Source organism: Labeo rohita, chromosome 8, assembly GCF_022985175.1.
Source record: "Labeo rohita strain BAU-BD-2019 chromosome 8, IGBB_LRoh.1.0, whole genome shotgun sequence".
NCBI lineage: Eukaryota > Metazoa > Chordata > Actinopteri > Cypriniformes > Cyprinidae > Labeo > Labeo rohita.
The window spans coordinates 25,931,203-25,947,107 of NC_066876.1; the positions used below are offsets into that span (position 1 = coordinate 25,931,203).

The 15,905-nt window shown below is 36.2% G+C and overlaps 1 protein-coding gene across 1 annotated transcript in view; it reads left to right on the plus strand.

Annotated features, from left to right (window-relative positions):
• agbl4 (AGBL carboxypeptidase 4) overlaps positions 1-15,905 on the plus strand; it is a 435,578-nt gene continuing 419,673 nt past the window's right edge. The window contains exons 1-2 of the mRNA XM_051117092.1: positions 1-150; positions 2,065-2,187. Of these exons, the coding sequence (XP_050973049.1) occupies positions 114-150; positions 2,065-2,187 (160 nt within the window). The 5' untranslated portion in view covers positions 1-113. The remainder of the gene's footprint in view (positions 151-2,064; positions 2,188-15,905) is intronic.

Sequence of the window (15,905 nt, forward strand, 5' to 3'; positions counted from 1 at the left end):
TCGCGCGCTCACACCTGCTGGTTACGTCAAATCCTTCCTCTAGAGCGCCAGCACGCCGTCGTCTTGGAAACGCTCCTTCAGCGTCGCAAGCCTGTGTGAGGTTGTGTGGACGGATGATGGAAGAAAACAGCAGAGAACATCTCGATACTGGTGTGTAAAATGAAAACACCTTCATACAGAGACATTTTACCGTTTTCTATTCACAGACACTCGTCTGGGCATGTATAGCGAGCAAATTTCGCTGTTAGGTGCATGATATGAACGCTTCGTTCATGTAAACACAGTGACTGTTTGCTAACGTTAGCCAAATAAACCTTATTTATGTGATACTTTCCCGCACGTGGAGTGTCAAAACAGTACAAAGCGCATATGCATTGCGATAAATATTTACTTATAACTGCATAAGTAATGAAACGTAATACCACGTGTGTTTGTAGTCCAGCCTTGTTAAGGTGGACAATTCCATATACGGTGACTGACATATTCACACTTACTGGCTCTACTACATCCTTAGGAGACTATACTAAATTTGCTAGGCATTTCTTTATTAAATATACTAGACATGTGATATTTATGCTAGTTTAACAAGTATTTACTAGCTGGATTACGTCTTTACTTACTTACTACTGGTATTTATAGAAGATATGCTACTAGAAATCTGTTAAAACATATATATGATAGATAGATAGATGGATAGACAGACAGATAATATCTATCTATCTATCTATCTATCTATCTATCTATCTAACTATCTATCTAAAAATATTCTCTGTATCTATTTCTGTCTCTCTGTATACCTGTATCTAAATATATCTATATTTAATCTATCTATACTCCTATATATAATATATATATATTTCTGTTTATCTGTATATTTCTATATATTATCTTGATAAATAGACATATCTATCTATCTATCTATCTATCTATCTATCTATCTGTCTATCTAAACAGACACATGTAAATTAATTTTAATCTTAGAAATGTGAAATTTTTAAAGTTACACTAATTGTATAATAAATGATTAAATTTGATTGTCTTTTGGATATTCAATATGTGACCCTGGACCACAAAACCAGTCATAAGTGTCAATTTTTCAAAATTGAGCTTTATAAATCATCTGAAAGCCGAATAAATAAGCTTTCCATCAATGTATGGTTTGTTAGGATAGAACAAACCGAGATACATTTTAGATTTTGGCCGAGATACAACTATTTCAGTATGTGGAATCTGAGGGTGCAAAAAAATCTAAATATTGAGAAAATCACCTTTAAAATTTTCCAAATTAAATTCTTTGCAAAGCATATTACTAATCAGAAATTAAGTTTTGATATATTTACAGTAGGAAATTTACAAAATATCTTCATGGAACATGATCTTTACTTAATTTCCTAATGATTTTTGGCATAAAAGAAAAATCTATAAATTTGACCCATACAATGTATTTTTGGTTATTGCTACAAATATACCCCAGCGACTTAAGACTGGTTTTGTGGTCCAGGGTCACATATTTAAATTAATGGTTCACCTTAAATGAAATTCATCTTCAGCAGAATGAACACTTCAGTCACCATTCAGTTTTTTTTTCTTCTTCTTCATACAAATGTGAAGTGAATGAGTGCTGTCATTTTGCATATTGATCTCCTTTTGGGTTCAGTCTAGGAAAGAAAATCATATGGGATTGGGGTACTTTTTAAATCATTTAATAAATAGTTTTTGCTCTTGTTATTTTTAGGTTTTTTTTGTGTGTGTGTGTTTTTTTGTCATAGTTAAATGTTAGTTAAAAAAAAATTGGCATAGTTTTATGTTAGTGTAAAAATGATTCAGATTTAATTGTATATAATAACCTATGTGTTGCCATTGTTTTCTGTTTTGCACATGGACCACAACCCTGTTTGGATGGCAGGTTTTAATTGCTGTTTTAAAGGAATATGGTATAACTATTGCCAAATAATTTCATTTTTATTGCCAAAGTAGTCATGTTTTAAAATTGACTGTGTTTTTAGAGATTAGAAATTGCAGGCCAGTCATTACGTATATGTACTTTTAAATTTTGTGTTCCAGATAATGAAGCGGGGGGAGACGATGCTCTGGTGGGGAATGTGAACAAACTGATGGTCACCCCTCCAGGATACACTGGACCACCCAAGAAAGGTCATGTCATCTTCGACGCCTGCTTTGAGAGTGGTGAGAAATTGTAGTATTTTTTTTTTAACCCTCTTTTCATGCTGTTATGTGTATAGTACTGTTCAAGAACGGCGTTTCTGTGAAAGAAAAATATTTTGTTGCATTGTAAATGTCTTTACTGTCACTATTGATCAATTGAATGCATCCTTGCTGAATAAGTATTAATAAAAAAAAAATCGTGCTGACCCAGAGCTCTTAAACGGTAGTGGAGTTTCTGCACCATTAGCACAGGATGGAATTGCAAAAATCAACTCATTCCTAGTGTTTTTTTTTTTTTTTACTAGCACTCGGTCCATTATTTAGTCAAACAGGCACAAACTTACATTGTTGGCTGAGATTATTGAAGTCAACATGATTAAATCAATATTGAAAAAACAGCAGAATTTAAAATTTTTGAGGTGATTAACCTACGCTTTTGAAGATGGTCAACCTATGTACATTTGAATTTAGTGTTAGGAAATTAAAAAAAAAAAAGAATTCTTTATTCTTAAAATTCCACTCTAAATATTTATTGTTTGTTAAGTTAAAAGATTCTGCAACCAATATTTTATCTCCAAACACTAAGTTGACATTATGGTCTTGTGCTGAGTTGCATGAGTACAAGCAGGATGTAACTTATTAACATAAGCGTGCGATGCTGACATGTTCATGATCTAATTTATCTAGTGTATAAACAGAATATCAATTAAGAAGCATCTTAGTTGAGCAATATGTTAACATGGCATTTAATTAAAGATTTAGAAGGATGTATAGGGTGAACAGCTAGAATAACTGTCCATGCCTGTACAAATGTGATACACCTTTGAATTCCCAGGAGAGCAGTAGATCTCTGTCGTCAAACATGTTTGTACAAAAATCATTGTCAGTGTCTTTTGTTTAACCATACAATTTTAGCATATGGCAGCACAGCCTGAGAGAGACTATTGTCCATGTGAGCAGGGCTTTTAATGGATAATTATCTCCCTTTTAAAAGGAGGGGGTAAAAATTGAAGCGTTTCATTTGAAAGTGACTGCTTTTGTCGGTCTACCTCGCTGAAAACTGTAATTAAAGCAAGTTATGATATTTTGAAGAATGCTTTGAGTAAATGGCCTTTGTTTGGCACTTTTTGTCGGTCTGAATGAGCAGTGATGTAATGAAAATAAAGTGCTTTTGCAGTGACAAGGTCAAGTGGGCAGCTGAGAGCAGCTTTGGGCCAGATTGACAGTGAATCAGTACGGCTGGAACAGGCACAATATCATTCTTTGCTGGGAGATTAGGTTCAGGGTCTCCAGCAGATGAGACTCAGCTTTCATATTCTTGACAGCCAACCAATTCACCCCTCTGCGGGGAAAGAGCTCGCCTGTGGCTAGGCTCCCTGTGGGGAGGTTTTTTTATATAGATTTTTTGGTCTTGGAAATATTCTGTAATAGTACAATTTTTAGGTGGAGCGAGTCTTTCTGGTATTATCAGGTAGTTGCTTGTGAGTTTGGGCTGAATGTTAAGCTGAAAGAAAGCAGCTGGTTACGGATCCAGAGACTGAAATGAAATGTAAGACTGACCACTTCGAATCAATTCCAGAGTAACTTGATAAATCAATACAATTCTGAGCAACTCTACCAGAACTAATAATAAACACTGTTCGCATCGTGCTTTAGCAGTTGAGCCATCTGTCATCATAGAGATGTTTATTACTGTTATCAAAACAACGCCGTTCCTCGTAAGGATGTTGACGGTAGCCGTGTTTGTGAGCCGAGTGTGCGTGATGTTTTGCGGCTATATGGAAGGACATGGAATATTAACATAAGTTCCAGAGCCAAAGTCAATATAAATAAATAATCAGGATGTTTTATAAGTTTCTCTGTTTTCCCTTCTGACTGCCCCCGAGGACCCCAGGGCACTGATTAATGAACATCCAGCCGCAAGACCAGGATCAGCTAACATATATGACATTACCCCCATGTCTCTGGCTCGGCAAATTCTCTGAATGATTTATGGAATAGATATTAATCTGCTTCCAGTAAACGCATTATCCAAGTTGGAAAATGGAGAGGAATTGATGTTACAGCGCTAATGTCAAATTAATGTCCTGTTGCTGTTTCAGCAAAGCAACACTGCAGTGAAATGATGTTAACCACTTACACACTGACAAAAGGGAAGCGGCACTTTCTTGGCAACAGTCGGGGCTTTTGACGTGAGTGACTTTGAGAGCTGAAGCCCCCGTGTCAATTGAAGGACTCAAGACGCAATAGTTCAGCAAAGTTTTTGGAGCTTGGCACATTCGGTCATTAATCAAACGCTCTTCTCTTTATGTTGAAGAAGATGTGGAAATGTAAAGGTTTCTGGCGATGTGGGCTCATTTGTCAGAAAGCCACCTGTCAGCGAGTGATAACTTTTCACCGTTCGCAGCCTCTCCTTTGTTACGGTGAAAGTCAGCACCTTCAAAATGGAAATGATATTTAATACGCAGTCAAAGGATAAATTATCCCCTCGGATATCTCGTAAAAAATGAAAATAATAGTATAGATGCGTTAGATATCACTCGCTCTGATTTTGAGAAAAAAAGTTATTAACAGTATTAACAATTTCTACTAACTTACTAAATTCTACTAACTTTTTTAGTAGCATTAGTTAAAGTTTTTTATAGTCATTCTATTAAAGTTCTTGGGAAACACTTTGTTCTGAATTTTTTTTTTTTATAATTAATCTGTTTATTATTTATTTGATTAACCTGATAAAAAAATCTGATTATTAGTAATTATTAAAATGCAATAATCTTAAAAAAGTCATTTTAATCCATTATTTAAAATGTTATTCCACATCCTGCCCAGTGTTGTCCTCCAAACATGTTATGCAATTCGAAAGCTATGAAAACAAATAAAGAGTTTAATTAAAATTTTCAAAAAAATCATGTTTTTTTATGATGTTTTCATGTTTTTATTGTTTTATTGTGTTAGCTGTATTTTTTAGTTATTTTTACTTAATCAAAATAACCCAACTGCGGTTTGATTAAAATTAATTGGAATGCACAATGAAAAAACATGATTTTTGAAAATTGTTAAAAACGGAGTTGTCTGTTTTTGCAAATTAACTCTTACATATAAATTAACAGAGGCTTACATATAAACATTCAATTCTAAAACAAAAAACCAACGGTTTACTTACCATTTTAGCAGAATTTACAATCACTAAATTAAATATGGTAATAAAAACAAAAGCACAGGCTAAATGTTAACTGGTGTGAGTAGCACCCACTCATCCACTATATTACAATTACATCCGTTAACTCCCTTTAAATCCCTTTACTGTTACTGTTTCCATAAAAATACAATTACTTGTTTTACACAGATGTGCAGATGTACATGTATTTTAAACCTATGTTTAATATCTAACAAGAAATATTTTAGCAAAATTTATTAGCCCTGTTCTATTGTTTTTTGTCTAATTGTTGCATATGTATACTACGGCACTCATTCAGTGAAGCCTGTGAAGTTTATGGAGACTTAGCTTTCAGGGCTGGCCTGTATGCAAAATGGAAATAATCATGTGACTTTCTAACATTTACAGACAAAGATACAACTGTGACCTAAGTTCTGCACTTACAGGAAAACACGTCTCATGTGCTCATCTATCATGTCTCATAGCACAAGTATCTGTCAGGGATTTACGCTGACATTTTTTTTTAGGAACACGTAACTTAAAAAATTTAGGAGCACAGTCAAAAATTTAAGGAGCACCTTCAAATCAATCATCAAAATATCTGATCAAAAATTATCCTACTCATTACAAGGTGATATTGGACTTTAAGTGATTTACAGGGGAAATTTGTTTTTGCCTTTGTAATGGCATTTTTCTAACTATATTAAAAGTATGTCTTTTATGTAAAAAAAAAATGTATAAGCTTTTTAACATGTTTAACTAAAACAATAGAATAAGAACAAATAGCTTGGAAAAAGAAGAATAAGTTACCAGTCAAATGAAATCAGTATTAACTTGTTAAAATTCATTTGTACTACAGAGGTGGCACAGAAAAACTCAAAAGTGGCGTATTTTCAGATGTTTAATGAGGCTCAGAGGTGGCATGAGGGCAATTAAATTCATAAATTCATGTTGAGATTAATGTTGTAAATATAAAAATTTGAATTAGAAATATTAAATGATTTAAATAACTGAAAAGATGCTTTAAAAATGAAACTAAAACTGCCATTATTAAATCAATCATTCATTTGATTCGTTTGAACGGCTGATTCATTCAGGGATAAAGCAAGTGACTGTCTTTATGAATGGGTAATTGATTCATTGACTCACTAGATTCGTTTAAAAACGCACGTTCATTTATAAATGAAACACTGGTGTGTTTGAATGGAGATGTGCAGCGGCTCAGCTGTGACTTTGTTTCAGACTATTTTCGTCTTAGAAATGGAGCACAAACAGGCAATACTGTTTTAGTCAGACAATGTAAGTCACTTAATATTAACTTCTTGTTTACTGAACTGTTCTATTAAATCAATATCATATTTACAAACGCGATCTCGCGAAGTTTCATTATAATCAACGAAACTCTTTACACTGCGCAATAAATCTCTTATTTACACTCTCTCTACACTTAGTTTATAAAAGGATTCATGAGATATGCCTGTGATACATTATTCAACACTGCAAAAACACGTAGAAACCTTTGAAGCTCCCCTCCTCGGCGCAAACACAAATACGCTGATTGGGTCAGTTGCACTGGTGCTCCTAAATATTTTTTCATAGTTCGCAGGAGTTTTTAGTCGCAAATGTGACTGAAATGGTCGCACAATCAACTATTTATTACTTTTTGAGTTTGATCATTTTTTTAATTTCTCTGTTTTTGTGCCACCTCTGAGTAATGCATAGTTGTATTTTTTTATTTATAAAGTAAAAGAAAAGCTACTTCAAATTATGGTTAGCTTGTAGCTTGGTATGTAACAGTTTTAGAGTGGTTTCCAACATTGATATATACACGGTTGCTGCTACAAGTTTTCAATCTATGATCACACCATCCTTGGGACTTCAAGCAAATGTGCCTTACTTAAAAGCCAAGATATCACTCAAGTTTCTTGTCTCTGCCAGAAAATGTATTTCTCGTTTCTTCCTCCCTGTAGACAGCTGTCATGATTTAAAAAAAAAGTCAGAAAAATGGCTCTTATCTTTAGTATCCGGGTAATAAATTCTAATTGGTTAATTAAAACAGACCATGGATACGTAAACTGTTTACTGAAGGCATAAAACACTTAATTTACATTTAGATGAGATGTAACTCATTTTCTTGTCAGCCATATGCAGATTAGGTCAGTGGTATATCTTTTCTTAGGCATTTGGGCCTACAGGTTTCTAACTCTCTCTCATATCTGTGCCTCTGTCTTTTTTTTTAGCGTAACTTATTAAAATAACCCCCATTATGCACAGTTTGATAGTAAAAAACATAATGAATATTTCCTGAAGGCGTCATTAAAATGGTATTGATGGCTCTATAGATATAGTTACGTTTGCCGCATTATGTAAATTCCATAGATTCTTGAATTTAAAAGAGCTTTAATGGTTATAATTAGCACTTTAATCGTGTGATATTATCTGAGGTTTTAATAAACTGATGTGGTTTTATTCTACTTTAAAACATTTGTTTATGTCATCTGTTTTTTTTTTTTTTGGAGTAGCTGATTTTTTTTTATTTACTTTTTTATGATAACAGACATTGAGAGGATTGATAGTCCTGCATTAATCTATGGCCTCTGGATAAAAGCATTCAAATTTAGCATGCCAGAATCGAAAATAAAAGTATATTTATTGTAAACCTTTTTGCATTTTGAAGAAGTCTGCATTGAAGTGCACGTCATTTATTACCTCACACCCTCTCTTTCATTCGTCTAGATGTTCTCACATCACTTTCGTAATTCATTCTGGGGGCAAATTATGTCAAAAATATTTCTCCACATGCTGATGCTTATCAGAGGCTCCGAGTGATAAAACTTATTGACTGTAGCTGCTGATTAAATCTGGTGCCAGCTAGAGGCAGAGGAAGAAGTTGTGTGCGCGTCTACACAAGTGCATATATGTGTATGTGTGTCTACATAATGATTCGATTCCTACCAAGGGCAGAGTATAACATATCCACCAATGACAATCTGAGACGTGCGGTACCCCCTAAGCATTTAACGGATTTGCACTGGGGATTTTAAATTATCCATTGTAATCGTAATAGATGAAAAAAATAAACTCCTTCGATTCAGCGAACAAAAGAAATGTGTTCGGAGAGGGGACAAGGCCTCAGCCGCACGCTTGCTAATGAGGATAAACAGTAGGGAAAAATCTCTCCGCTGATGGGGCTTTAATTGTTTTGCGTTTTTTTTTTTTTTTTTTTCCCTGTTCAGTTCAGAGTTTTTCTGTCTGTTTTTATCTTCCCTCAAAAGTCCTCATGCTTCATGTCACTCTTCCAGAGTGCATCTAGTGGATGAATGATTACATTTAACACCCCAGAAAGACAAGAGGGGGATGAAGGGAGGGAAAAAAGTACAAGGAGGCAAAGGGGACAAAAAGCAGCCAGGCTTGCCAGCAGATATTTATATACTTCAGTTGTACCCTGAATCAAGACAGTCAGATCCCCATTGATTAAAGAAGTGGAAACATTCTAACAATCAGGCTTTATGCTCAGCACAAGTGGCTGCAGGAGACAGAAGGGCTTACAGGGAGGATGAAGGGTACTTAGTCAGATATTAGGCTACTATAGATGTATTCCTTTCCTCAACAAACCACAACAAAATGGGCAAGCATAAAAAGACAAGTGGAAGGGATATTAGTTGCAGATTTTGTGCTTAGAAGATAAAAGTTTTGCTTGTAAACGCCTTGAAGAGTCATGCTCTCACTAAGAAGGCTACATCACTGTCCGTTGTCTTATGGTTTTCTTTCTGTTTCTTGAGGTTTTAAGGAGGATTGGATTGAATTGATTTGGGCTGTTTTCTGAGAAAAAACCCAGAGCAGGTTTCTGATTTATTGTTTTTATCAAGCGTTTTTGTCCTCCATCTTGCTAGTTGAAGCTAGCCTGCTTGTCCTTTGTCAATTTCGTAGCTTTATCTCTTTCATTCCTCTAACTGATACTCAGGCCTGTGGTGTTATACAGCTCTGACCCTGAAGAAAATATCCCTGCTCTTTGAGACCATATGTGGAAGGGGTTTCGCGCTCTCCCCCTCCTAAACCACAAGGTTAACAGCCTCGGTTCTTGAGTTTTACTGTAACACATCCTTACTCATTGTGGCTCTTTTCTCATATATCACTCAGTCAATGCACAAAGCCAAACGGCTGTAAAGTTGACAGTTATTTCAACTTTATGTAAGTGGTCTGAGCAGTTTGTTTTCTGCCACAAAATAGTTTTCTTTTTCTATTTGATCCGCTAGATTATTGTGAAAATGGCATGAAACAACATATGCAAAGCCTTACGCTTCTGTTATTTACTATTGGATGGGCGTTATCTTATCATTTGCGATATAATGATAAAAATTTTCCCCACGATAAGAATTAGTCTTCCTACGATAAGAACGATAAAGTCTACAGTAGCATCTGTGCGATACAGTGTATGAGCCTGTTTTCAAACCTGTTTTGCAACAAAGATATAATTTATTGACATGCTTTCTCTCTAATTTAACTTCAAAACATAGTTGAGTGTTTGAAATAACCTTTTGCGATCAGATGTGGCTTCATATCACAGAATGAGGCAGAATTCATACTACATATGTGGAGTTTCTGCGCAAGGGCGCTCTCCGGCATCCAGTGAATTAAACTGCTTACAATAAACACGTACAGTAATTTCAGAAATTATCTTCATAAATTTTTAAGCCCATATCGCCCATCCCTATTACTATGTGTCTTTCTTAGTAAAACACAAATTTAAATGTAGGACTATGGAAGGTATTGGAAAAAAAAATTAAAGAAAAAAATTAATTGCAGTTTATTTTACCAAAATAAGAGGGATCATACAAAATGCATTTTATTTTTTTAGTACTGACCTGAATAAAATATTTCACATAAAAGACGTTTACATATAGTCCACAAGAGAATATATTAGTTGAATTTATAAAAATGTCCCTGTTCAAAAGTTTACATACACTTGATTCTTAATACTGTGTTGTTACCTGAATGATCCACAGCTGTGTTTTTTTCGTTTAGTGACAGTTGTTCATGAGTATCTTGTTTTGTCCTGAACAGTTAAACAGCCCACTGTTCTTCAGAAAAATTTGTCAGGTTCCACAAATTCTTTGGTTTTTTAGCAGTTTTGTACATTAGAACTAGGGTTGCAAAGGGGTGGAAAATGTCTGGTAAATTTCCAGAAACTTTCTAAAAATCCATCTAGTAAATGTAACTTATTTTGTGTTTTGGGAAACATGTATCTTATGTATCTTCATTCTGTTATAAATTTTTATAATTTTCGAAAGTTTACAACCCTGGCTCTTAATGCATATTTTTCCTTCTGGAGATTCAGTGAGCGTTTGAACCTCCTGTAATAGTTGCATTTGAGTCAAAAGATGGATCTCAGAATCATACAGTCTTTGTGGGAAAGGGTTCAAATACACAAAAATGCTGAAAACCAAAGAATTTGTGGGACCTGAAGGACTTTTTTGAAGAACAGTGGGCAGTTTAACTGTTTAGGACAAACTAGGGACTTACGAACAACTATCACTTAAAAAAAATTCACAGCTGTGGATCATAGGGGACTATACTTGAGGATTTGAAATTGATAGAAATTGATTTGAAACTGTAGTGTTATTTGTTAATATTATTTTTCTCTTTGTCTTTGTGGCCTTTCTTGATGTCAGAAGTTCTTAAAGGTTGTTTCAGAGACAGTAAATCTTACAAAATTGTGATAAACAAGCTATTTTTTTTTTTTTAAGAATAGCTGCATGACGTGTGTTCTAAAAAGAACTTCCACTTTTAAATAATGCATCGCTATATTTTTATCCGCTGGCCTGTGTCTCTCATTTTCAAACACATTTTTCGTTCCCTAACCTAACATAATTTAACATGAAAGAACAAGCAGTTGTATTTGCGATTTGAACTGTACCGCATCCTTACAGTCTCATGCACAGAGATAAACCACATAGCTAAACTATATTTTGAATTGGTCCTCACTCTTCCTGCCGGCATAGCAACTGGTTCTCAGAGCAGAAGTGCACAGTGGTCTGACCACAGTCATGCTGTAATATTTACCCACCCCTATAGTGCTCGGTTATAGAGTGTGTGTCCACGCTGTGGAACGAGCCGGCCGAGCAGATATCTCAAATGTGCACAAGCAAATGAAACAGGTGATAATCCTGCCTGACATTCCCACCATCAGCCTTGGTTATGTTTGATCAGAGCCCTACAGCCTGGAGAGACCTGGAATGAAACATCAGCTCTTAGGCTATTGATGGCTGTTGAGATACCTGCATGGGAATGTCATGGAGTGCACATGTGTGGTTGCGCATATTTTATTGACATGTTCTTTGAGGTATTTCCTCTGGTATGTTGCTCTGTGAATCGCCAGTGTGGTTTTAGAGCCTTGTGCTCTTTTGCATGCTTTGGGGATCTTTGTTTTTATCTATTCTAAAGTATAAAATAGGTAGTGCAATCATATTCCCCTTTTAGTTTTGGCTATTTTTATAATTTCCTCTATTTGGTTGGTCTACAAATTTAATTTCACCCATGCATATGGGAGATGCTTTTTCCAAGGTAATGCATTCCTAAGGTATACACAAGTCCATGGGAGCTTCACACTAATCAAATGAGCCAAACTATTATCTTTTAGTTAGCATAATAAGTCTTTGGATCTAGCGAGTCTTACCTTACAATTAACGACCAATCCTTTTTCTGTCTGTTCCCCACTGAAGCATTGTGATTGCTAACGCACGTCCTCTATGCCGAGATTCCTTTAAAAGAACACAAGATATGTTCCGAAACTGAATGTTCAGTTGGTTCAGTGCTATCAAATTAGACACAGCGAGGAACCAGTTTTCAAACCGTACAACACGTTCCCACTTTCAGCCACTCAGTTTAGAAACTAATTCCTACCATGTGTTTTACTTGCGAACGTGACACATACTTCAATTAGCACCCTTCACATGCTCTCACCAGCACATTATAATGGGCGGTATGAAGACTAGCATAACACTCACGGTCTCAGCGTTTTCTATTTTACAGTTATTAGCAGGAGGTTAACTCGGAGCACAACTGCCTCTTCTTTAAAGCAAATGGAATCTGTGCGGTTTTAGCCGGACGCTGACCCCTATTAGGAGAGACTCCACCGAATGGCGGCTTTCCCGACTATCTGCGCGGGGTCATGCCGTATGTGTGTGTTTTTCTCAATGAGCTCTTTAACCCGCTCTCTAAGCCGCCACTCTTGTGTAGAGAGTGTTTAATATACTAGGTCAAGTGATCGAGTGAGTATCACCATTGGCTCCGTTCCACTTTGTGTAGTAAAGTCATTTCAACTTGTTTCCACAGTTCGGGTTTTGTTTAAATACTTCTTTCGTATTTAACGCTTCAAGGATCCGTGGCTGCCTGTCGGGCCATTGTTTGCTGCTAAAGCTCTTGATCAAAAACATGCCGTTTTTGTGCATTCAAAAGCAAAGTTCGGAAACGGCGCAGCGAGCAGGGAATAGAGAGCGTCTCGCAGGTGAAAATGACTACACACAGAGCCGTGTTGCGATACGTTGCCGCATGAACACGCTGCTCCACGATGATGGAGTAATCCATTTCCCCAGCAGCTCTCCTGATGCCATAAACACAGGCGCTAGGCGGACGTGTCATTCCTCATTCTAGGCAAGGACATGCAGTTTGGGAAAACGCTGGAGATTTGTAACGCTTTAGTGCTCTGTGTTTTTCCTTTTTCTTATTTTACACCACCTCTGTTTAGATTGCTGATTTATTTAAAACATTTTCTTTGAGATGAAGTTCATTGATGTGTCAGGTTGCGTTTGATATCACACATTTGTATGCTCTGGGTATGTTTGTAAACCGATGCATAAGAACAGAGAGGAATTTTAATAGAAATACCATCTGTTTGGATTCTGACAGCTTCTTGAGACTGAAGCAAAACCTGTTCGTCGGGTTTTGCCGCTGCTGAAATCTGCAGCGCTTCGCATTCACGTACAGTACTACTCAAGGATATATAACGAATGTTTTGCAAGCAGATAACTGCTTCCTGTGTGCCGTCCTCAAACTTGTTGACTGTTATTCTACATCATTTGAGCACATTCCCCCCTACAAAGATAAAAGCTCTGATTGTTGCTCTCTGCTGAGATTGTATTCAAACACTTCAGTGTTACGTAAAATCGCAAAGTGCCGTAGTGCATCTAGATTTACTATTTTGCTAACAGCACCTCTTGTTTGCATTCTTGCTCTGTGATATCTCTGTGAGCACAGTGTAGCATTTTAATTCAGAGTGAGCAGTATTGATCTGTAAAGGAGGTGATATTCATCATGTAAGAATATTATTCAGTCTAAATTTGGCGTGGTAGATGGTAACGTTAATAGCAAAATCTATAGCCTTTCATCTGCCGCTGTAGGCTGTGAGGGAGTGTGTCGGAGAAGATTTTTGTCCAAAAAGATTCTTTGAGAGAGCCTAAAAAGGCCAGCGTCTAGTGGAAAACTAATTCTAGACCACCCACCGTCTTTGAATCGGGAACATTTTAAGTGTGCAAATACTTCGCCCTTAATTAGAGCAAAAACTTTGCATCTGTCCTTTGAAGAGGTTTCAAGAAGCTCCCCTGCTCTTGGCAGCCACCGCTGATTCCAGTGCCTCCTGCCATGCAGCCAAAATGACTGTCTCTGCTTTAGTTTTGCCTTGAAATAAGAGACATTTAGAATGAATATCAAGTGTAAATCGAATCGCTCATAGGCTACGTTCACACAGCATTGACACATAGTTTGATCAAACTGGTGTGACAACTGTATTTTATAAACAAATTGACACTCAACAACATTTATCTGATGTGCTCTTAAAAGCTCAGAATGTAAATTATTTATCCAGGTTGTCTATTCATATGGGCCTATTTACACCTGGTAAATTTTCTCTGATCGGATATCTATCTGACAGTTGAGTGCTACATTTTATTCATTATCAGCTAATTTCAAGATCAAAGACCTCAACAGGAGAGAGCGTGGCATCTTTTAATAAAGGTGATTGTGTGTTGAGCATCTACGACTTTGTTTCATTTGTGTCAGTTTGCGTGTTGGTTTGCTGAAGAGATACTCAGCTAATCATCCGCGATAATGCGTGTTGCATTAGCGCTGTCATATCTGAATATAATGTCATATAGCCTATAAAACGCTCTCAGGCTGATGATACACGGGGCAACTTTTTGAGCAATGTTGCTGGGCAACTTTGGTCAATTTTGCTGTCAACGGGTAACCAGGTGAGACACAGGGCCCACGACTGATCTGAACTATCCAGATAGAAATTTGTTATCAATTCTCAATTTAAACAAGCTCAAGCAACATTGCTCAAAAAAAGTTGGCTGGCAAAATTGCTTTAAAAGTTGCCCTGTGTATCATCAGCCACACATTTATTATGTTAATATTTTGGGAGGAGTAAAATTTGCATATCTGGTTTTAACAACCAGATGCATTTACATTTGTCCAGTTTAATCTGGAATCCGATCGAGACCACCTCTTGAAGTGGTTTGAGCGATTGGATTTAAATGCATTTCAAAAGCGTTTCGGAAGGCATTTACACCTGGTCTTTTCATGATCTGAGAGTTATTCGATCAGAGAAAGTGCATGAAAGGACCAGGTGTAAACAGGCCCTGTATCTCCTTTTAAATATTTTAATCAGTTAGTTTTTCTGTCGATTTTTATGTGATTTAAACAGAAACATTTACCTATGTATGTATGAATTTATTTATTGATTTATTTGACAGAAAATTATCCTGGGACACTGACATGACAGTGTCTAAATAAATAAATAAATCATGTAAATACAAAAGGGCTTGGCTTAAAAGCCCAATATATACGTTTTTGCCGCTAAAGGGTGCATATTTAAAACAAACAAAGAAAGAAAGGCGTAGTTTGTAGGGATACAATATTTTGCGATACATTGCAATACTGTAAACAAATCAATATATCGGGATATTTTTTATTTTATGAATAGGACATAATTTTAGAAAAGCTGTAATTAAGAACACACCACCATATGCAAACCATTCAATGTTATTGAATCACTTTTTGTGCAGTACGAGTAAAAGGGGAGAATAAAGTGCTTGCAAGATTCTTTAGTTATTAAATGTATAAAATGTAAGCTTTTATAAACAGACCATATATATTTTAGACCCTGCTTTACAATTTAAGTTTACAACTGTAACCATGTCATTTCGATCTGAACTTAAGAATTACATCTGCTTAATATCAATAAAAAATAAAGTACTTGCAGGATTGCTAAAGAAAACAAAATAATTGTAAAACAATAAAATAAATACAGGTATTGGACATACTGAAAATCATTTCGCAAGTTTTGGATTACGCAAGTTTTTCAGTTTGTAATTATGCTCCCCGTGCAGTCACCGAGACCGCGACGTGAACACCGCCTCAACTGCACAAAACAGCCCCACCAAGAGAGAAAGAGGCTGGTAGCTGCACGCGGCTACCCCACTGCACCCGGCGCGAAGGCCCTTTCGCGGGATGCGGCAAGCTGCGGAACTACGGTGTGGGCACCACCTTGGCTGCACGGGGTGCTTCTGTTGCACAGATAGGT